Consider the following 24,988-nt stretch of genomic DNA (forward strand, 5'->3'; position numbering starts at 1 on the left):
TAAACCCCATCAAAATTGGAATACACGTGATCTATCAATGTTCTACTGTGTCTGGAAATTCTTGTAAACTCACTAACCGTTTGCTTGAAATTGAAAAACTCAGCCAACTGCTTCAACTGATTCGAATTTTGATCGTTGAGCCAATCAATATTGAAATCGCCCGAAATTACATTAAGTTTGCTTAAATCAACGAAATTCTCCCACCAGTTTTCTAAAATTTCTAAAAATCGTCGATCGCTAGAACTAGGAGAATGGTATACTACTGCAAAGTTTCCCATCTGCATGCCTCTTTCAACTGATATACCCAAGAACCAATTATTATCAACTGCTTCGTTTAACCGAACGTTGAATTTAATCGATTCTTTGGCGTAAATAGCAACTCCACCGGTATGTCTGGAATGAGATAGGCAAAAAGCAACTTTATAACCCGGAATGCTATACTGATCAAATGCATCAGCATCAACAATATGTGTTTCTGATAGAAAAACCAACAATGGACGTTCTACGAATCATATCGAAGAATTGAAATCCATTAGTTAAAGAAACTTTTTCCTATATATTTCCAACAGTTTATGTTATGAAAATCCAGATAAAGAAACATATTTCTTGGATTTGGCTGCGAATCACATATCAAATATAATCAAACAACGTTGATAAACTCAGGTGAAATCCCTATGTCCTATTCGGTTCGAGGTTAGGTACTAAGTCGGCGTTCACTCTTCTATAGATTAATATTTAACAGCAAAATGTATGTAGGCATGACTTAGGCCCGAAGCTTATTAGTTCAGCATATTACGAATAATGGGAAACTACCCGAATGTTGCTAACGGGACATTCCAAAAAAAGCCAATCAATTGTTATTTCATTCGTGCTAGTTCAATATACACGAAAGATCGTTGTACTTTTTGTCGAATAAATAGTTAAAATATCCAGTTGCGTACAACGGGAGTTATGTTCGTCAATCTTTAAATGTCACCTTGCTGGCCGATGTTTGGAACAGGCTCCTATATGTGCTGAAATGTTAGGTACATTATATTGCTCATCAAAAGCTTTGCTTAGTACCGAAAATACCGGCACTTATTTTTATTCAGTACCGGAATTTTGGTACCAAAAACGGGTTGGTACTTCCGAGATTTTCAGTACTGGTAATACTTCCCCGGACATCACTCGGGAAAATTCAGTTGCTTTAGGCGTTCACATGAGTCGTGTGAACTGCTTGGGTTTTCCGTGTCTAACTAGTGCAAATGTGGATACTAATTTTGAAACATTGTCTAACTAGACTCCCAGTTGGTGCTAGTTACTGATGACATGAATTCGAAACACAAAAATCAAACTTAAACTTAAACTCAACTTAAATTAAAAGTCTAATGATTGCAACTCCATGGAATTAGGTCAGCTTCGGTCAGGCAAACGTCGATTTTTGACTGTTTCACCCAGCAGTGAGAGCCTTGGAAATAGGAATACGCCTAAAAGCGCTTTAGTTAAGAGCGAATGGTCGTCATTAGAGCGACTGTTAGAAAGCAGGAAATCCAAGGCAAGTTTGACTCAGTTTCGTTGGGCGTCAAAGAAGTATTTTACCGACCCAATGGAAAGGTAACGGTTTGATGTGACCCTCGTGAATCAGTTCTTAGATTGCTCAGTACAATGAAAGGAAATCTGTCTGAGAAATACAACACTGATGTTCAAGAAGCTCCTTAAACCCAGTATAAAGGTTGCTGGTTTTACTGACGACATCACTGCGGGTAACTTCGTGGAAAAAATAGTTCAGCTAAACATTTTTTCTGAGTCTGCCAACCCAACAGTGATACGGATTGTGCGAAACGAAAAACACAGATAATCCGATGTCTGTTATTATTGAAACTGATGCCGATGCGCTCGAAAAACTGACGCAACTACAATGTATCAACTTAAGTTGGATGCGATGCAAGATCTCTTAATGTGTAAACGTTCAACTGTCAGGAGGTAATATGCATGGACATCTTAATATCTACTATCAGAACGTTAGAGGACTACGCACAAAAATGAGCTGTTCGTCGCCGCTTCAGATGTCGATCATGATGTTATTGTTTTGACCAAAACGTGGCTGATCGATCGAATCAACTCATTCTAATTATTTGGCTCAAGGTACCAAATACCGAAACAATCGCGATCCTAACAGTACAGGGAAAAAAAACATGGTGGTGGTCATTGCAGTCTCTAATCGACTCTCATTAGAGCGCAACCTGGATTTCTTTGGAAAAGTACCCCCTCCGGGTATACTATTTCCGACCCTTCTGAATCATTCTTCACGAGGGTGAGTATTACCTTACCCGAGCAAATACTCATGGGTTCAAACACCACATAGCCCCATGAAAATACCTTAAACATGGTCCGTGCCAAAATTCACAACCATCAAGATACCATAAAATGGTCTCAATAACCCATAAATACACCAACATATGGTATTTTTGATGGGATCTACCGGACCATGGTGATTGTGTTTTCATGGGTTGAACCCATTTCAAACACCCATGTCAAACCCCGTGAGTTTTTCGTTTGCTCGGGTACCTACCTACGAGCTGCTTGTTTGTGACAAGATGGAGGATGTTGGAGAGTTCAATTTTTCAAGACTGACTTCTCTAGACTTCATAACTTATTACATAGGTAATCCACTGGAAGAATTTTTTAAATTTCACGATCGATGTGGCTGTTGCCGTTGAAAAACTTTCACCTGTGCTGAAACAGCTTTTCAGAATACATGTGCCTACACCCCGTTCACGATCGAAGCCGGCATGGTCCAACCGTCAACTATGCAAACTGAAAAGATTGCGAGCAGCTGCGCTTCGACATTACATCAGGCGACGAAAACTCCGTTACGGAAAGGAAAATCACTCTAGCTAATAACGGTTACAAAACACTCTTTCACTACTCAAGATATGTAGCACAAACCCAGTCCGGAAATCCTAAACAAATAATTCATTTTTTTGGAATTTGGCGTAAGTGCCAATACCTTATTTAAGACTAGTGAGTGAAACGAAAGCAATTATGTGAAAAAAAGAGGCAGGGATCGAACCTGCAACTCTTGGGACTTCGGCTCAAGGCACAAGGATAGCATAAGGGTTTGTGTATTGGGCTGGAGCCTCAAGCGTTGCAAGTTCGAGTCCTGCTTCTGGGGGATTTTTTTCACTTAATTGCTTTCGTTTTACTCACTATTTCGATCTGTTTCCCCATCGGATACCATCAAAAAAGCCTTAAATCCAAAACAGGTCTTTTGTAAACCGGAAAACGTCCAGAAAATGGTTTCCTTCCAATATATTTCTCAAAAATGAAACGTCTAACACTACCAGCGGCATCTGTAACATGTTCGCGAAACACTTCTCGAGTGTGAATGAGTGAAATCGAGTCGATGAATCGACTAACTGAACTCAGGTGGATTGTGGCCTCCAAGATGTCCCTCGTGATGTATTCAATTTTGGAACATTCAATTTACTGACGAAGACATTCTAGCTACCGTACGCAAGTTAAAGCTCTCTACACAGGACCGCCTTAACACCATTTGGGACCCCTGGGCAATATTCAACTAATGGGGTCCCTATAATTGAACAGGTGTAAAGTAGAGTTACTATCGATGAAGATGCCGACAAAATTAACATGTGGTAATTCAACCTTCATAGTTGCATGATGTTGTTTGAGTGTGAAGGGTGGCTTGACCAAGAATGAGGAATGATGAAGTAGGGTAAGTGGAAGTCCACTATTTGAACTTTTTCTAGACCGAAATTTATACCAGTTGAGGTCGTTGGGTTCTGAGGTGAAAAATCTCCGGTGGCGCTTTCCTTTTTAAGATAATTAAGCCGCTATTTAGGGTTCATGCACTCACTGTGGACAGAGACCGACGTACAATAAACATAAGCTAAAAAATCATTGGCCTTTTCACCTGTCGAAAGAAGTGTTCAATAGCTTCATTGATACACAAAGTGTTTCAACTTGCGTTCAAAGCGAAACATCATTTTTTCTCGAATCTATTTATATGAGCTGCAGCAGTCATTTTAGCACCAGTCAAGTAAGGCATGTGACATAGAATATACGCCAAGTCGAGCCGTGGTGCATAATTGATCTTTGCGTTCATCGTTTCTCTGTAAACAAACTTAGCATAGGTAACCTAAAATTTGAAATCCAATTGTTTTTGTTCAACGACACACTGCTTGTATTAGAGCAGACAGCCGTATTTTAAAAAAAAAATAATATGCAATGCAGGCCACCAGCAAATTACCTTAAGTACAGTTTTCCTCTATCTTTCTGGAAAAAGGTAGCTTTATGTGGTTAGGTTCTAGCTTCAGTAGTTTCGTTGATTCTCCTTTTCCAACTAAAACTCGCGAAACTTTGCTTGACTCCATTTATTAGATTTATGGTAGGATAAACTTGTTTAGAATCTGTTAATCACACTTCGCCAGATGCTTAATCTGGCAGTTGAAGGCCTTCGCGAGACCTCGCTTTGTAGGGCCCTTGCCTATGTTCCTGTTGATGGTCTCAGGTGTGATTAAGCTCTGAATCACTTTGCCCCATCCGCAAATCGCTTGCCAGACAGAGCTTCGTTGGCCGATTTTGACAGGATCAATATCATTATGCCCTTGCTGTGTTGCGTTTTTGCCGCTAGGATCATTCCACTTGGTTTTTGATGCTCTTTAAACGTCTAGAACACATGAGATACGAATCAATGTGCGATTCCGACACTGTATACAATGATCTTAACGCTGCTTTTAATCGTGTAGATCATACTCTTTTTCTAGCAATCCAACAATATTTTTAGGGTGGCTTAAATCATAGATCGTTCTCTATCTGTGAAATTATGAAGTAACGAATCATATTGCTTCATCAACCGGTCGGGTGTACCTCAAGGGAGCAATCTCGAACCGTTGCATTTTTCTTTATACTACAATGACGTTTGCTATGTTCTAGCTTTAGGGTGCAAACTTATATAAGCTGATTATCTCAAACTATTTTTCATTGGGCGGTCAATAGAGGACTGTATCGAACTTCAACGACATATAGATACTTTCTGTAACGGATGTAATCGCAACTTGTTGGCTCCCGGCTTGTCCACTTGTTCTATAATATCAGTTAACGGAGATCTTGCTGTACTCCTAGATTCGTAACCTACATTCAGAATTCATTGCTCTCACGTGATAGCACAGGCAAATAGAAATCATGGCTATATTTTTCATTTGTTCGGCTGTCTTGGAAGCTTCAGCAGTCATTTGGTGTCTTTATACGAACAGTTGGGCTAACAGAATTGAAGCAGTGTAAGCAAGATTGCACAACAATAGGTGTGGCTGTAGTCCACTAGAAGGTTAATAACAGTCTATTATCTTTCTCCGGATGAAACCAGCCTAAAGGTAGCTTGAATATCACTTTGAGAGGCAGCAAATTGATGGAATACTGAAGGAGTAAATATCTGCACATAGTTAATGTAGGAAATCGCTCAACATTTGCACTAGCTGGCAGAGAAGAGGTGTTAGATGTAACTCTCAGCTCTGACGGTATTACGCATGAGTTAGCAAACTGGCTCGAACCGTCATTATCTGATCATAACTACAACGTCTTTAATCATTTAAACGTCTCGCTAGATATCGTCACATATCGTAATCCCAAATCTACGAACTGGGACCTCTACGAAGCGGGCTTGGTGACTAGGTTTCCTGGGTATCTTCCGACGATTAAGTGTGGATAAAACAAACTCACTCACAGTAGCAGCATACCAAGAGGAATGCCCGCTTCTAGTCATGCGTGCTTATAGAGGAACACCTTGGTGGAATACTGAACTTGAAATGCCCTTCGATTCTCTGAGCGAAGTGGTTGGAAAAGTTATTAATGTTGATGTGAGATAATTGTAATCAGGTGAAAAACGTACAAAAAGATTACGGGTTTTACACGCATTCGAGATCTGCTTCTGAACTAAATTTTGAAATGGGGTTTTCACATCCAACAGCAACAGTAACATTTCATGTAGACCAACACGGGTCGGATGAAAAATGTGATTAAATAAACAATATTTGCTGTATCGATTTTGTTGGCTATTTTCGGCAAATTTGAGACTAAGAGAAACGAAAGCAATGAAATTGAAAGACGGATAGGTATTCTAGAGCGAATCAGTTATAAACTTAGAACGGAAAACTAGAACTAGGCAGGCTCATATGGGCATGATCGAAAGGAAATGTGAAGAATTTTTTGCCTTCTGCATAGTAGGAGTTGGGCGTTCCACCCAAGTCTACCGCATGGTCTATGGTAGAACATAACTCATCATCATGTTTTACCGCCGACGCCTTACTTGATAACATTGTTTGAGACGAAACCAAAGATTTTATGTACCTACAATGAAAAAAAAAACTTGTTTTAATATTGATATTGAAGAAATTATTAATAGAATTTGCGTTTTCACTTCCTCTCATCAGAACCCGACACTAACTTAGTGACAGGACTAAGTTAGCGCCGGATTGACCCTGACTCCAAAAACAAAAACGCTATTTGTGTTTTTGAGCATAATCCTAGTCCTGCCTGATGTCCCGCAAGAAAAAGAGCTAATGAGAATTAATGGAACCCAAACTTGGTTCCGACAATATACACTACGCTGTATTTCCCCTTAGTTGATACTGATGAGACCAAGTGGAAACATAAATTCTATAACTAACTTGGTGATAGATTTTTTGCTCTTCACGCGCAATGATTTTCTCCTTAATGGAGAAAAAATAATTTTTATTTAAAATTTTCTCCACTAAGTAGAAATATAGCATAGTTGATTGTATAAATGGTTTTTCTTTGGATATAGTAGGCTTGTGCGAAAATATCCATTTAGTACGGTCTTTCTGACAAAACCACAGTCCAAATTTCAATCTTCCCCAAATTTACTTTTCCAAAATTCTAAATCCTTAAATTTTCGGTCCTTCGCTCTTCCGTTTGGAAGAAACCCTTGCCCCCAAAATGTCCCCCAATCGCATCTTTCTGGTGGAAACGGTCGTCGAAGAACTGATTATATTCCCGCAAGATCCTGACCGTGATCCTTCGTCGGAAACGTTTGATTTAACCTCATCGGAAGTCCGTCACCTGGAGAAGGGAGACTGTGCGGTTTGTCCGATTCGCTGCGTTCGCTTCCAGCTGGGCAATTTGGCTCGATGTGAAGTTTGCGAAAATGATTTTGGCTCTCAGCTGGACATAGAACGCTCAAAGTTGGGCGAAAGCTGTATGTTCACACTGGACACAGCTCGCCAGATTGATGAATCGCTAAATTTCGTGATATCGGCTGTGGAAAAGTGGCCAAGTGGCCGCACAAATGTCCTTGGTAGATGGAAGCAGCCGGCGAACGAGATATTCGCGAATCTGGTCAGTAACTACGACAATATAAATGGGACGACCGGGTCGAGTACGTCGATCGGAACAGCTTTATCCGAGGGTTCGATTTCCAAGAAAAGCATTCCAGTATCGGAAACAATCAAGTCACTATATCCGCTGCACGGAAAGGCTGACATCGTTCGTGGTTACGTTATAATGACATTGCGAATTTCCTGTTTGGGCTCACGGATCATGCAGAAGGTTATGTTTGGAACAAAAACCAACGAATCAGGGTTTACCTGTTTCAAATCCGTTGACCAAGAGGACGAAGAACGATTTATGAAATGTGTGGCTTTCGATGAGGTAGCTCATCCGCATCCCGTTCTTTGCACGGATTGTGAAATCCCGAAAGAAAATCTACCGGGTCCTCCTCCGGGTTCAGTATCCAGTAAGGAGGAGATTTGTTCACCTTATGACGAGTACACGGCTGAAATGAACGGTAATGCAATTTCCATACGGGTGGAAAAAGACTGCCAACTCAAAGTAATGTTGCCGGATGAACCAGATGACAATTGTACCAAAGGCTGTTGGGTAAGTTCTTCTTTCCAGTATTGTATTAGTTGTTCTAACTCCAAAATCGCAAAAATGCAGACTTCACTAGCCCTACCGGAAGGCGTGTACGCCCTGGAGGAACGCTATGTTCAACGAGAGGAGAACGCATGTCGTCTGCCGGTGGTTCGAGGAAACCTCAAATATCCCGCCCGGCAGTGGTCCGGGGACTTTATGATGTGCAAGCAGAAACGACCGATCTGCGCCGAAGATTTCCGAGTGCGACCGGATCAAACCCGTTCCGTATGTATGCAAACACGTGATCCCGAGAAAACGGTGGAACCCTGCGGTATTGAGATATGCAGAAAGGGATGGAATGACCCGAACGTTGATGTGTTTGTGCTGAAGTTGGGCAAAAATAAAACCTCCCGGGGCGAGGCGGCTCATAATCAGGTTGAGGTGGAATTACGTACGCCGAAGGGGCCCATGGTGGAGAAGAAGGCAAAGGAAACGCGTGGTGTTCAGGTGATTGAGGAAGAATTCGAAGACTTCAAAAAGCCAGTTACGGAAGAGGCCAAAAAGTCAAAGAAAACTACTAAGAAGGGCAAAAAGAAATAGCACCGATTAAGTTAGAGAAATGTGAGAAAATATGCGTCCCGTATTGATTGTTATTACACTCGTTAAAAAATTATGTTGCAACAGCATCTGAACGATTTTGTTTTTAAAGCAGCTCACGATTTTCTCCATGGCGGCCTCTTTTGTTTTGGGGCGTCTTGTCTCATTGCATAATGGTACCTGCAGCCGATGCCGTGGCGATTATTGGCATTTAATTGGTGGCTTAATTGAGTGGGTTATTAAATGATTTGCAGCTGTTTTAATTTTTCTGTAGGGTACTGATTTTCTTTTATACTTTCGTACCGACTGGAGGGAAGCCCTCGATGGTTCAGTTTGAATTATACGCATCGAATCACGACGAATAATCGACCATTCACGAGCCCATTCAAAGTGACAATGTTTGAAAAGCAGCATTATCGCGCTTGTTTGAACGTTGCATTAGGTCCATTGTATCAGTTGTGAATTGTAAGATTGGGGGTTTAGCAAGGGGTTTAGTTAAAGCTAGCGAGGCGAGAAAAGTATGATTGGAGATGATTTTCTGTCTTCAAAATGTAAAACTGTTTTCGCAGCATTTCAAATGTCTTAAAAATGACGACATGCCTTCGCATCTGGCAGCCCTGGTGCTGTCCTCACTTTCTACGGTAAACGGCATGATATGGCAGGTGGCCTATACAACAAAGTGCAATGGGCCAAACTTAAAACGTTAAAATGCTAAAATATCATAGTCAACGCAATGAGTTATGTGAAGACACAACCTAGAGGAAATCGTTCGCGCGGCCCAGACAAGCATACAGTTTAAGCGTCTCTATTCCCGTTAAAAGAAAATGGTGCAATTGTCCACTGCAAAGACCGGTTGAGGTTAGTTATTTCATGAGGAAAAATTACCAAACTTCTTTGCATCTGAGGTTGTAAATAAGTTGTCTCAGAAGTCTTGATTTAGGCACTCCTTGAGTCATTTATGATCATCTGATTTTTTTGTTTATCTGTTCTGACATTTCTCGTTTAGGCTGGCACAAGCTTCGACAAACTCGTCTAATAGCCCCAACATCAAACAAATTGGGCCAACTAAAGACGTTATTTCCGTGCGCAAAGGGGCTAACAGCAAATACGGCGAAACAATTGGCTCTCAAACGTGAAACTTATCCGTTCGATGCGCCAGCTGGATTTCATTATTGGTACCAGTCAAATGATGACGAAAGTACAGTCGTGATTCGCTGGTTGGGCCACAGCCTTGTCCGACTAACGAATTTGATTCGCTAGTTGGACCGACTGACAAATGTCAAAACTCTCCAAAGGAGATGTTGGCAGTGTAAATTTATCTGTTCACATCTCTAAATATTGTCAGATTAATTGTCAAAGTAAATTTGACATGAGATTTTGACGTTCAGATGCTTTTTAGTTGGACAATGGTCCAACTAGCGGAGGTCCAACTAAAAAGCGGTTCAGTTAAAAAGTGTCCAACCAGCGAATCACGACTGTATTTTCTTGCATTGATAATGTAGAATGGTTTTCCAATTTTAATTATTTTTGGATAAACATTACATAGTTTTACAATAAATAATTACAGGTGATAAGAAAACACTCATTTTTTCGTTTGATAGCAAAACATCCAATCGAACTCGACATTTTATCACAGACTAACAGACAAAACACTATGAGGGAATTCCCTCAAAAACATCGATCCGACAATTTTCCCAGAACACTAGCTCCACCTTTTATTCACGGTCCCAAACACACATTTACTAGTGGGTTACCCCTCAGGTTTGGGAGCAATTTTTCACTAGTGGTCAATCCCCCGTGTGCTTGTTGATATGTCAGTGGCGCCATAATTTCAAATGTGGTCACAGTCCCAGCTACAAATATGTTTAAAATGACCGTTAAACCGGGCGAAGCTTTGTTTTTAAGTGTTATGTCTGTTAGTCTGTGATTTTATAGCGAATTAGCGAGATCCAGAATTATTTTTGCGTTTTTGAGGTTAGGTTGGTTGGTTTAGACACGGAAAATGTTTAACTAGAATTTGGATTTATCAGTGGATAACCTCGAATGTCAACACGTGTTCTCTTTAATTCAGTAATTTTCGGCCACTATCGTGTGTTCTATACAGATTTTAAACTCCCAATTCAATTTAAGTATAAAGTGAAGCTGAAAGAACGATTTCTTAGTGATGTAACAATAAATTTGCCATCTATTTAATTTTTCTGAGGTGGGAAACATATTTTCTTCATCAAAATTACTTCTCATTAGAAGAAATAATATTTAGTTATAATAGTGGTTGACTTTATAATATTCAAAACTTACTTTTCAATGCGTTGTGACGAATGAAAATAAAAAAAGTCATTGCGCTCTCGTGCCATCTGGCGGTCGACATCCAGCGTTAGATCGTGAATAGAGCAAAAAATTAGCTGTCAAACCCAACTTGTCGAACAAATGTGGAATGCCTAATTGGAACTTCGTTGACCGTAAAGACTGCGCGATTGGTAGACAAGTAGACAAAAACAAAACGATTTTAAGTTGTTGTTTTCTTATTTGACTTCAATACAGATGGGTCCTTCGCCTGGTTGGGAATTATTACCATTTATATGTATAATACAAAAAAAAACAAATGTAATGGCAATAACGATTTTTATCCACCTTATAGAAGACTAGGATTTTGAAGACATCTTTGTAGTTGATGCGGCACTTTTCAAAAGCGTATGTGTATTGGTTCTCTCTGTTCTTCTCATCTTGATGTTTTCGAGTACCATTTCATTATTTATATGTGAGCATGAACTAGCTGGAATAGCTCTTGTGTCCCTGGTCCGATTTAACAGAGTCTTCAAAACTGAAACTAGCCATCAGGCTTCTTCTGGTACCAATTTAACCCTAGAACGTTGCACTTGCGTTTTCCACCCTAGAACGTTGCACTGGGGTACAAATGTACCCCACGCGTTTGATCGCAATTTTCACAGGTAAAAATGCGAATAAAATGAATATGTAACACATCATTTTCTTCGTTTTTTAATGGCGAAAACAGCTGTGTAAGTGAAAGTACGGAATTTGTTGGATCAATGATACATAAATTGGTATGAACAAAATAAAAAGTGAAAAAATCGCGGTTTTGACTTTTTTCACAAAAAATACCATAACTTTGCAAATTTTCAACCGATTTGAAAAAAATCAAAAGATTCTAAAAGTTGAAAGAATGGTCTTGATATGGTATTAAATGGAATGTTGATATTTTTGAAAAAGTGCAATTATTTGGAAGAGTGAAAGTTTAAAAATCGGATTTTAGAAAATTTTACGAAATGGAATGGAAATTGAAATGAAAAAATATTTCTGCCAATAATACATTGGTAACACACAACGTTACTGTTACAGCAGTTATTGTGCGCAAATTATACTTGCGAGCCTTTGCTTTGAAAAACTATAAAAAATGAACAATAAAAATCAGCAAATATAAGAACGATTTTTAGTTCCGCTTCAAAATTAAATTAAATTAATTAAATAAATGATTTAAAACGGTTATATAATACTAATTATTACTTACGTAGTAAAACAACCAGTATTTAAACTGGTAATGTCACGAATCACATTTCCACTGACAGCACGATACCTGACGAAACACTAACGGCAACCGTACCCCACGCCAACTTTGACACCTGCTTCCACGAAGGTTATAAGCAAACTGACTATACCACCTTTTCTTACTCTTACTGGGAACTCTAAATTGAATTATGGTTAGGGTTCCAGGTCGGTAAATGCCGAGTTCTCGTTTTCACACGGCTCTAAAGAAGGTGTGGGGTACATTTGTACCCAGTTCAACGTTCTAGGGTTAAGCTAAAAGGGTGTTATGATCAAAAATTGGTCTACTTCAGCTTGACGCATTTTTCGTCATCGTGCATTTAAAAGACCTGTGCGCCTCTCATTTTAAGGATGTGTGTATGTAGCACCATGCCTTGATTTTAATATTTGCTTATTCAGTTATGAAAATGGCATCGAAGCAAGAGGAGCAAAGGAGTAAAATTTTGCATCGCAAAAATCCGAACTATTCGCATACTAAATTGGCGAAATTGTTGAATGTGGCCAAATCAGCTGTCCCCAATAAACATCTTATGATCTAAGAGCCTAACGACCTGTTCAGGGTATAATCCAAACAATATGTGGAATCGTTGGATTATATAAAAGTGTTCGGAAAACGTTCGTCTACAGCCAGGACGACTGGATCGGGGGAGCTCAAAAGCCGGAGGCCTACTCCTACTCGTTCAGTTTTAGCTGCTGCTTCTGTGTATACTCTCTCTCTCGCCCCTTGTTTGCATCCTTTCAATTTTATGTTAATATTTCCCTCCTTCTCTATCTCAGCTCCTACAGTGCAGAGCTGCCAGTTGATTTTGTTGAAAATCTGTATACTAGTTATAAAAAAATCTGGGTTTGTCTGTTTATTGAAGAAAAAGAATTTTGATAATTGATGCATATTTAAAAGTTTTAAGTATTGTCTACTATAAATTCAAACATTGAAAAGGCGTTTAAAATGAGTACTTTGAAGTAATATGTACATTTCCCGCTCACGAGTTTTTGATTTTTTTGAATACAAAAATGGTTATGGTTCAGTTGACAATAAATTGTTGAAGAATTGGCAACTCTTAATGAAAACGGTTGTAGGAAGTGTCCGCCAACGTTGTCAATTGAAATTTCCAAAACCTGTATTGTGTACTGAAAATCTGTATTAAATATGTATTCTGTATCAGGTCTGTATCTGCGCTTAAAAATCTGTATAATACAGATAAATCTGAATAAATTTGGTACCTCCAAATCGTGACGACAAGCACTGTGGCCACATTTGCTTGAGGCCAGATCCGTAGGCTAATTAACCTAATTTGCCTTTCTGAAAATAATATACATTTCAATTCATTTCACAATTCAAATTAGATAGGAAAAATAAACAAACGTATATCATTGCTGTCATCTATCCTAGTTTCCACTTCTTCTGTTAATTTTCTTTCTTGGTAGTGAACAATGGTCAAGTTTACCCTCTGTCGTTTGCTGATCATTGCCTCTACCTGCACATTCGGTCGTGTTTGCGTCCATGTCGTCGTCGCTAGTGTAGCTTTGATTTTAGCTGTTAGATGTTTGTTGTTTATTGTGTTTTCGAGTGACTCTGATTTAGTTGTTTTTCTTGTTCATTTCTTCCCTATGTTAATTAGTGGCTTGAGGATACCGTGGAATATTATTTTTTCCGGCGGTTCTACTTTTTTGGACGGCTGTCTGTGATCTATCAGCAGATGTCAAAGGCTATTTATTGGTGTTGGTTGTAGTAGATGAATTTTCTTTAGTTGTTTTAGCCCATTGCTTTCGGTAGTGTGCCGTCTGGTTACAGAACTGGCACACGGGCATCTGCCCAAAATATGTACATAAGGTTCTTTGTATGTAGTCAACACCTTGAGATGATCTGCCCTCGAAAGTCAAGTAAGAAGGTATAGTTTGGACCAGCCGCATTCGCGGTGACGAATCGTGTAGGCGAATTTCCTTCAGATCAATGTCCATATACACGGGGATCTTGGTTTGGACGTTTTCATATTCGACGTCGTGTTGCGTGTTCTTCGCTACGATGCTTTTTGCTTCAGTTAAGTAGTAGTATTAGTAATACTTGTCTCGTATGATGTAGTTGTATGCTTCTATAAGCACAAATTCCAGTTTCACCTTGATCAACTGTTCCTTCTCACGCACTGTGGGTAAAGGACGGGTCGGCAAAAAGTCAAACGCGATAGTGTCCTCCCATAGTGGGCGAAATTTATTTTGTGGTTTACTCATTTCACTCGCAGTTGGGGCCAACAGAGCTTTGTTGTTCTATAGTTCACACGTACACACATAGCGGGGCAGTATTGCAGGTGCGAGTAGTATTTTTTTATTTGCGTTCATTTCACAAGCGGCGCGTTTTTTGATTTCTGCTCTGTACGGGATGAGGTAAGACTGATATTCGATTGGTTTTGAAATAATTTGTACCGCCTATATATCTAGATTCGAGCCATTTTAATGTTTTGGTTTGAAAGCAATTTTAAATAAATTTTATCTAGCAAAGAAGGCATTCCATATGTTTTCTTTGGTAAAAATGACAAATAGTTGAGAATGGAATGCTATTTTTACTTTTTTTTTTTTTTTAAATGTGTATAGCTCAGTTCGTTTTATACATTTACGTATTTACATGTATTTATTTATTCACAGCAGGCTGCCTTAAACAATTGCACAAAACGACAAAAGCGGCAGGATTACAAAGAAGCGTTCTTACAGCAGGATCGAAAATAAATAAATCTTTAGGAGATCAACAGAACATCGACTTCCAGGATCGCAAAATTCGGTCATTTTTGAAGCCAATTGGAATAACCAAAAAAGAGAAAGTCGTTTTTTCCTGGAGCTCGAAATCAACTAATCATGAATAGAAAAAAGCGTGTAAATAGGACGGTTTTTGGTTTTAAGAGAAGATAGCTCCATTAACTGAATAACACTTGGTAAAAATGGATAACAAAGAATTGTTCCCAAATTTTGTCCGCATTGTATCTATCAAACAGTGCTTCAATGACAGGCTCTTAAAGTAACAATGTTCTCCCTTCTGTCAACGAGGTTTGGCATCTACAGACATAAAATAAGCCCAGAGTGAAGGAGTGCAGATGAAGATCGTGCTGCTTGAAATTTTTGAGAAATCTTGCATGAAATGATTTTGCAATGGAAAGTGACATATGGATATCAAATTGCGTATGTACTTAAAAGAAAGGCACGCAAAAATATTTCTAGCTTTATAACGTGACACTGTAGCATATTTTTCGAGTTTTATTCTACACATATTTACAACTGTTCTATTATCCTCAGTTAAACGGTGACCAGGGCCCTGAGCGGTCCTAAGACTGGGGTAGCGCCGGATCCAGAAAAAATTTCGGATGAGGTCTGGAATTTAGATTTTGGAATGAACATCGTACAATTGTAATTCGTAATAACCGCAAATAATAAAAATCAGTGAAAAATTTGGTGCGACATGATTTTAATTTTGGAACTTTTAAAATTGAAACTAATTTAAAATGTCCCGATAAGTTGAAAATTTTCGGGATGGGGGGTCAGGACTCCTAAGACCCTTCCGCTGAATTCGCCTCTGCGCCGGGCGGGAGCAGTTGTGGTGACCTGGAAAAGAGACTGGGAGATGGAAATGCGAAGAAGGGACATTGAATCGTCAGACTGGGTATAGCAGGAGGACGTATATTTTGTGGATTGAGGAGGTTAGAAAATAATACATTTAAGTAGTACTAAGTATTGAGGATTATTAGATTTGAGTTGTTTTGATTGGGACAAATAATGTGAATTACATCTTAAAGAACTAAAATAAAATTCTATCGAAAGAAAAAAGTTTACACTACTAGGAAGCCTAAAAAACGACTTGTTTCTTTATTGTATTTCGGAATTTCCCGGATATTTTTTTTGTTATTTTCTAAATCTCGGGAAGCTGACCATTATTGGGGCATGCTAACTCAGAATGTTTAACCCTTTCATGTCCAACTTTTTTTAGTGCATGCAGGGTTTCGAAACTATTTTGTCTTGAAAACGGTAGGGTCAAGAAACACGAAAATAATGTTTTCATAAAGATAGGTGCTTCCTTCGCAGTGCTAGAAACTGCTCAGTTTTTACCTTCCAATGCTCAATACAATTCTTCTAGAATATTCACAATAGTCCACTTGCTCGGAAAACGTAGTGAAAGGTACTCTAACTTGAAAAGTTTTATCAGTGTTCAATAATATTGCAACATAACGTTTTCCGTTGTCAACATAAACTGTCCCTGGTAGCACTGCTCCATCGGAATCCTATCAGACTAATTGCAATAACTTCAGTTCCATAGCTGATTATTGTAAATGTTAATACTCCGATGAAAGGCAATAGTCACATTTATAAGCCTTACTTATTTTTGTGAGCCAATCCTGCCTCAATCAAAAGTTATAGATGTTTAACCTTCCGGCAGTCGCGCTAGTGCACTGAGTGCACGCTGCTTTGAAAATCTAGCGAAATCGTCTGATGGCACCAGCGGGTGTTCGTTCGGTGAACCATTTGCACGACTTCCGGAGGATTAAAGACGTTTGTGTCCACAAACAACATGGGCATGAAGGTGTTAAAAAACAAAACAAGACGCTACACCCAAAACAAAAATCTTGCATTAATTGAAAGATACAATCGCTTGCAATTAATGTTATCATCTCTTGTATGTAGTTACTCGAGCCAACGCTCCTTCTAATTTTGCAGTTACTTAAAATTAGTTAATCTCTTGCTATGCATATGTTTTTCTTAAACAAAAATGGCAAAGTATTGCAATTACATTAACGTGCACATGCTGGTTTTAATAGCAAAGCACGGCGAGTCATTATTTCCGTCTGCTTTTTACTCATTCTTCACCAAGATTATTAAACGCAATATTGTGACTCATTCATTATACACGTCACTTTACCGAATGGAGAAGTGATCTTTACATTAATGCATATTATTCATGCCGGTTGGACATGTAGTATGAATGTCGGAAGAGATAATAATTCGTTGTGCTACATATAATACATGAATCGGCACTGATTTGCCCAATGAAAACGTCTCTTTACCAACGTATCCATAGCGACAAATAGTTGCTGAATCGAAAAATGCAACACCATAAACTTCGCATAAGTGCAATAGCTAACGAAGCTACTACAAGCTCACCGAATTATGGTGCATGTATGTGTATAATGTAATTAGCATCGCGTTCAACATGGTTGTAATCCGTGAAATGTTTTTTAACATAATTAATTTCTTGCATGTTTGGTTTGGTAGGTAGTATTTAATACATGAATTAATTTAAAACTGTCTGAATAATGATCCCTTTGAGCCCCTTTTGACTCCCGAAGGCAAATGCCACTAAGGGGCTTGTCTATTTGCAAGCACAATTACACCATTACAGTTACCAATTAGTCCAAACAAGCACTTTCCTTGCTGTAATTTATTATTTCACATCAAAAACCATCGCATCGATTGATCACCAGTAATGATCAGAATTACACAATAAGACCAACCTTCCAACAACTGAACAGTTCGCGGTCACGGCTGGGAGGAACGTTCCGAAGTGGATGAATCCTCTCTATTAGCGGCTGCTGGTGCGTTTCATTCAACTGTTGCAGACCTTTCGAAATTGTTTCGATACCTCAGAAGCTTACGTTTGGGGCGTAAAGTTTTCAATTGGAAGATGTTTATTCAACTAATTGACTAAAAGGTAATCCGCCGCCGCGTGAAAATTAAAATTGCTGGCTCGTGTATATAAATAGCTTCATTTCCTTGAAACGTTCCGCTTGCGAAATATTCAATTTCCGTGTGGAATGTATTCTGGTGTAAAGAATGATCAGCAATTCCAACGACCACTCGCTCACACCCTCCTAGAGGCGATTCTTTGCTTGATTCGCGCAGCAGTAGAACGGTTCTCACGAGTTGTTCCACAACTGTAAATGAACCTTCCAGTCCGTCCAACAATCACGCTATCAGTAACTGGTACCGCAAAACCTTACCGTATCGTGTTTAATCACTGCACCTTAGCTACTATCTATCGTTCATTGATAATCGGCGAGTTTTAGTGGAAACAGAACCTATGAGGAAAAAATTCCAGCAAAACCTTGTGTATGACCCCAGGCCGGCACAGCTAAACAAACAACCACACGTACCCTGAACTGCCGCGCCAGACGACGTCGGCGGCATCGAGAGGTACATGCTCTTGAGAAAAATGTAAAACGAAACGACCGCTGCTGCAGCCTACATCTGCAACAACGACCCTATAAGCTTTAATTACACCTACTTCTAGTTTTGCTACCGCTTTTGAGCCGCTGATCTTCGAAAGCGATTCGCGGCACTAGCGTCAGCGTCTGATTTGAAATGGTAGCAAAACCAAACGAAATGATGGGCTTCATCACGTCGCAGGTGAAGAAATCCGTGTGGGAAAAATTGCCTTCCTTCCCTTCGAACGAGAGCATGTGCCCTGCAGGTTGTGGTGCGTGACCAGCATCATACTTCCCCAACATGATGTCGATGGTGCGGCGCGCGGTGTGTGCTGCAATGCCGGAGGCAAATTACATACCTACCTGTAGCTCTTTTGCTATGCACTTTCGTTCAGCGGGGGTTACATAATTTCACTGGCGAACAAATGTTGTGGTAAATCACGAATAACTTCGAGTGCCGCTCGTTAATCATTTTTTCGCGCGAAAGATGGATGTTTGCCGTTTTATTGTGTTTTATTTGACAGTTTTTTCATTCGCGACCGATTTTTGCGCTTCAGGTGCGTAGCCAGAGGTGATGGTCTTAAAGATCATTTGGACTTTATTAGTGCAAAAAGGACTTTAGGCTAATCACTGGTTGTTATCGATCATTAATTGTTTTCCCTTGGGGGAAAACTTGATACGTTGATTCCACAAAAATCGAAACATGCTCTAAAACAATACTAAGCAAAATCTATATTCCGTTGCGGGACGTTCTGTTTCGACAAACCTGTTGGTTCTTAACGTACAGAGAAATTGCAGAAATTACTATAATCCTACTGATCACTAGAAATTTTTCCTGGTTGGAATTCGTGGATACGACAAGTGGTTTATAAGCCCAACGCCTTACCTTCTGAACCGTCAATAATTTGCTTATTATACTTGCTCTTTATAGTATGTATGTTAAGCGCTTTTACACGTTCATAATGTGTCTGTAAAATCAACTTATATTACACTAATCCTCCTGAGTCCATTAAACTAACCCATAAACATGTCGTTAACCTCATTATCGTCTCGTTAATTTTTAATATATCAAAAGCGCAGCATAATGATTCATGAGTCCTGTGATAAAAGCAAAGAACCGCCGCACAGTAGTGCAGAGATGTGGAAAGCTGGTCAAAACTCAAAAGTAATTATTTCACGAATACTTTCATTTCAGCTATTTACATTCTACCTGACGAAACTTTCGATTACTATATGATGCAACTGCACTTAACATGTATAGAACGAGTTTCTTCTCAGGGCAAACGCAAATAATTTGGTTAAAGTCCTTGGTGACTTTAACCAAGCCAACCAGGCTAAGATGGGTAGCCTCAAGGTACGGATACGCTTATCCTTGACAACTAACCCCGCCAGCCGTATGCTGCTAGACGGTTTCGCTTGTCACAGACTGATTTAGTAATCATAGCTTCCAACCCCCAGTCTCGTTTGATCTCGTCTTCGTGAATGAGATTGCTCTGTCTGTTGAAGATACTTCCAGTTTGGTCGTTCTTCTAAATAACTATAACCTCACTACAATATGAAAAGACCCTCGCTGTGGATCGTCTTAATTTTCGTAAAACTGTGTGGACGTTATAAGGGACGTACTACCGTTGACCTTTATAACCGATTACTGCCGAATTGTTTCAAGACATCCGTCCAAAATGGCAACCTTCTAATGAGCCTCCCTGGTCTACCACCACTCTTCGGAATCTAAAACGAGCCGAATTCCTGCGTGTATATACAAATCGACGATGTTCTCGTTTCAAGCGCTTCTTCCTAATAACCAGCAGTGTGTGCCGCAACCTCAATAAGCTTTTGTACAAACGGTTTGTTAACCGCATTCAACAAACCAGGAATCAGCAGCGACTGGCTCAAATGGCCAGGGTCGTGTTAAGACAACATTAACATGTGATAATCTGACCTTCATAGTTGCCTAACGTTGTTTGAGAATGAAGAGTGCTTTAGCCAAGGGGGAATGCTGAAGTATTGCGAGTTTACCGTCCACCATTTGCGCTTTGGCTTGACCAGTAAAAAAATCTTTGTATTCCGTGATGAGTTTAGGTGGGTTTCATAAACAAAGGATGAAATTTCCCATTTATTGGGTATTTTTAATAGTACGGTTTTCACATATTCAATCTGCACATTTTAACATCGAGACTATAGTTGCCAAACGTCGTACATCGCCTCTAAAATCCCGGCGCCCCTGACCCATGCCCAGTAGGCCCATGCGGAAAGACGGTACTGCAAATGGCACGTTCCCATGTTGATCGGACATTTGTGCTTTGCCAAGTTTGACTTTTCATTATTTCCCTGATGGGAGAGATTGGGGAAGTGGTAAGGTTAGGAGTAAGGAAAATAACGACACAGAAGAATTAAAACAGAGCATTCTGCACCCCTAGAAGGATGCTGAACGATCTGCAGGTGCTACAATAGCAGGAATAGAACTTCCAACCCCCGGAGGGATTTAGAATTTTTATTTAAACAGTGAGAGGATATATCAACACCACCGAAGAAATATTGTTATTCAAATACGACTTGATCTATAGCTCTTCACCACACTGGATTAGGAACAATAGCATATCCTTGACTTTCAGCTCTCTGTACGTAGGATAATCTATGTACGAAGAAGCAAACATTCGGATACGCAATAGTATTACTACAGGGCAGTTACATATCAAATGATATGGTGTTCTGTAATCGAATTCACAAAGATCACATGAATAATACTCAACATGCTGAATAGTAGCCATGTGATAAGTGAGTTTGCATTGTTCAATCAGTGCCCTAACTAGAATACTGCAATTGTGCTTGGAAAAATACAGAAATTTTTTTGACATTTTCGGACTCACATCCGGCAGAAAAGTCTTTGTTTGGGATGCAGCCCAAGAGCGAATTTTGTGCTTTATCCAACTTCTCGACAGTGGTAAAACTGATTCTGCATCAACAAAGTCAGTCGCCGTGCCAATTCTAACCCAATCCACCAATTCATTTCCAGTAATACCGTAATGACCAGTTACCCATAGAAGCGTCGTTTGATTAGATTTAGCATTTGAAATGCTATACTCATCCCTAATAATCATTTGGGACCACAGTCTTGTGTGCCTTGTTCTACGATCTATTGTGTTACTGTTTCAAAGCCCAGTAACTTTGAGACGGTATGTACAAGAAAATGCTTCTTGTTTCGGAAAAAACATGTAGTGGTTTTGTGTTCAAGAGTGCCTCTAGAGCTGCAGTACGTGTTATCGAGAACGTACCAGTCATCGCCATCAAGACCATCCTCCGAAGATGGTTTAACTTTGATTGAATTATCCCTTCTGCTACCAAACAAGGCCCCCGTACGTCAGTATTGGTCTAACGATTGTTGTGTAGATCCACTGAACGTATTTGGGTTTGAGTGCCCAAGATTTGCCGAAAGCCCGTCTACATTGGCCGAAAGACATGCACGCTTTCTTGATTCTGAAATCGATGTGAGCTGTCCAATAAAGTTTTGAGTCAAGAATTACCCCAACGTACTTAACTTGATCTGCGATAATAATTTCAGAGTCAAAGAAGTGCAATGGACACACTATTGCTGTTTTATTTGGATTAACTGATAGTCCAGCATGAAGACCACAAGGTTCAATAGAAGTGGTGACAGCACACCACCTTGAGGACATTCGCAGATACTCAGTTTCCTTATCTCTACTTGTCTTAACGATGGGCACAGATGTCGGTTGCTAAGCATTGCGTGTATCCAGTTTGTGATATATGAAGGTACTCCATGACCTCGTGCTGCTTCCAAAATGGATTCGAAAGACACACACCTAGAAAAAACAGTGTAAATTTACGTCTCCTGACCCTGACATATACGAGCATCAAAAATGACTTAGTTTTACGTTTGATTTTAATTTTGCATGACGTTTAATTTCGTAAATCATGTAATTTTATGTTATTGCGCATGTAAAGTATATGTTTCATGTAAAATTAAACGGAACACGGTAATGTTCCGTCATTTCGTAAAATACGGTTTGTTGAATTGTGTCATGTTTGCAATTACGTCAACGATAAAATTCAGATTTTTTTGGTGTGCAGGTTTTCAAAAGCACCTTCAATATCGAGAAAAACCCCTTAATTTGATTGCATTTGTGAAAAAGCTATTTCAATATTGTAGACAACGTTGTGTAACAGGGTGGTACTAGCCTTCCCCCGCTGATATGCATGTTGCATTGCATGCAGCGGATGCTTGCTCAAGCTAACACCCCGAATGTATTGGTTGACTAAACGTTCTAGAGATTTGAGAAGGATGGAGGTCAGACTGATCGGTGTAAAGCTCTTTGCCTCTTCATAAGTGAGTCTAGGGTTGTGGTACCGGTAATACCGGTACCGAAAATCCCGGGAATACCGACCCATTTTTGGTACCGTAATACCGGTACTGAACAAAAGCCAGTACCGGTATTTTCGGTACTATACAATTTTTTATGACAAATATGTTAACTCTGCAGGGGGATCTGTTTTAAAATATCGGTCTGCAAGATAACGTTTATTTATATTAATTTTTCATCTAGATAAATCGTTGAGATAACACCTTTGTGTGGGAATGATGTGGGGCCATCATCATAATAATTCTAGAAGTTAAAGTTTTATTAGCGACATTCTGATTGGTTTCCATTATTCACTGGGTGGCGCTTAATAAGACTATGGTCTAAGTCATGTCTGTATTTGGTCTGCCCTTAAACCTTTATATATAAAAGAACGAACAGCGATTTAGTAGCTAACAGTTTTAGACTTGGTGAACTGCTTCAAATGGGGCGATTTGTAATTATTGGTGATCGGAAAATTCAGCAAAACTCCATAGTTTACAGGAAAGCAAAGAGCCTGGATATGCGTTAGAGAATAGTAGGCAAACGACATAAAGGTCGAAACCAATTTTCAGAAAAGCAAGAGAGGAAATGCGATTAACCTGCTCGGATTTACTGCCATTCTCGCTTTGATTTACTGTTGTTAATAGGGTTTCATACATTTACCATCTGTTCAAGTCGACGAAAGTCTCAGTACTTAGCAGTTATTGATTTCAAAGTGGCCTAGATTTCGAAATAAAAGAAGGTGCCCCATACGAAAAATATCTGCTGTGAAATGAGTCTTGGCATTCCGAAGCAATTAAAAACAATAAACATGTTTTTGATCAGCAAAAATCAATCATCTGAGAATAAGATCATCAGTTTGAGCATTCAATTTCAGTTTGAAGCTCTTTCCGATTTTTTTAAAAAATATTCGTGTACCGGTACTTTACCGGTACTACCGGTACTGAGGGCTTCAGTACCGTAGTACCGGTTCTCGCCAAAAAGGGTCGGTACTGCGAACCCTATAAGTGACGCGGCCACTTCTGGGAATGAATTTCACAGTTATTTTCCGCCACGCTAGTGGAATGTACCCTATTGCAAGACTACAAGTAAGGACCTTTTTCAAAATATGCTTGAAGAGTTCATATTCTCTTTGTAGTAGAACTGGAATAAATCCATGTTTTTTCCGTATCATCGATTAGATTGTCAAAATTCTACGCGCGCAGGAATCACAACTGCCTGAAAAAAACCCAAGGGCAGTCGACAGTGATGGCTCCGTACAGCCAGTGTGTGTTAAAAAGACAGTTGTGTATTACATCTTTGTTAGATGAGTATTCACCATAAGCAGTTCTAATCGAACTAACATGAAAATCTTTCGATTTCGAAACCAACTTATTAATCTACTGGTCTCGTTGAGACTTGAGACAATTCTGCAGAAGCTTTTCAACTACTTCGCTCAGAGAATCGAAGGGCATTGCTGTATGCTTTGTGAGCTTCCAACTCGTCTCTGCGTCTGCGACTCCAAGCTCTTCTACATTACTTTTGAGTCGAACAAATTCGGTATTACACCAAGGTGTTCCTCTAGAAGTACGCATAACTCAAAGCGGACAAGCCTCTTGGTATGCTGGTACTACGAGTGAGTTTGTTTTATCCACGACGTCATCCAAGTCACTTGGAGATTCAATTGTCGGAAGATACCTATGAAAGCTAGTCGCCAAGCCCTCTTCGTAGAGGTCCCAGTTTGTAGTTTTGGGAATACGATATTTGACGATATTTTATAGTTAGCGAACCTATGCATAATACTGTCAGAGCAGAGAGTTACATCTAACAATCTTTCTCTGCCCGCTCGTGCTAATGTTGGGCGATTTCCTACATTAAGTATGTGCAGATTTGTACTACTTAAGTATTCCATCAATTCGGTACCTCTCAAATATAACACGAATCTAGAAATATGAGCGGCACAACCTCTTTCGACACCAGTCCTGTATGATAGAAGGAATAACAGACATACACGTCGTGTGGGTGTTGCCGAAGCTCATCTTTTGTGATTGTATGTTTAATGAGGTTTTGAAATGAACAAAAATTTCAAAGATTTTTTTTAGCAGTACAACAATGTTTTCCTTGTGTTTGGCGTGTTTTAAATGTGAATTCTTCATTAAACTTTTTAATGAAGAAGAAATTTAGTGGTCATGAAAATATTTCGTATTCATAATTATGGATCTTCTTTTTTGTAGTTTTCATGGTGCAGACAGTGAAACAGCCAAAATAATGTTATATTTATTCCAAGTGTGGGGCTCCCACAATCACTAGGCCCGTGACGCTAGCCCAGTGTTCCCATGCGTTTTTCGTGGAAAAAATCCACAATAAGTTTTTATTTTATGACTACTTGTTTGAAATTTTTCTCAAAATCGTTCAAATATTTCCGTGCAGCATGCACGGCACAGTGCA

At 39.5% G+C, this 24,988-nt stretch overlaps 2 protein-coding genes across 2 annotated transcripts in view; one reads left to right on the plus strand and one right to left on the minus strand.

The window, feature by feature from the left end:
- The window catches only part of LOC131693990 (peroxidase), a 111,513-nt gene that overhangs the window by 52,533 nt on the left and 33,992 nt on the right, over positions 1–24,988 (minus strand). The window lies entirely within an intron of this gene.
- On the plus strand, positions 6,843–8,541 carry LOC131693997 (uncharacterized). The gene is made up of 2 exons (XM_058982323.1): positions 6,843–7,893; positions 7,954–8,541. Exons 1-2 carry the CDS (start codon positions 6,955–6,957, stop codon positions 8,467–8,469), a joined length of 1,455 nt encoding a protein of 484 aa, XP_058838306.1. The 5' UTR covers positions 6,843–6,954; the 3' UTR covers positions 8,470–8,541.

Source organism: Topomyia yanbarensis, chromosome 3 (assembly GCF_030247195.1).
Source record: "Topomyia yanbarensis strain Yona2022 chromosome 3, ASM3024719v1, whole genome shotgun sequence".
In the NCBI taxonomy this organism is placed as follows: Eukaryota; Metazoa; Arthropoda; class Insecta; order Diptera; family Culicidae; genus Topomyia; species Topomyia yanbarensis.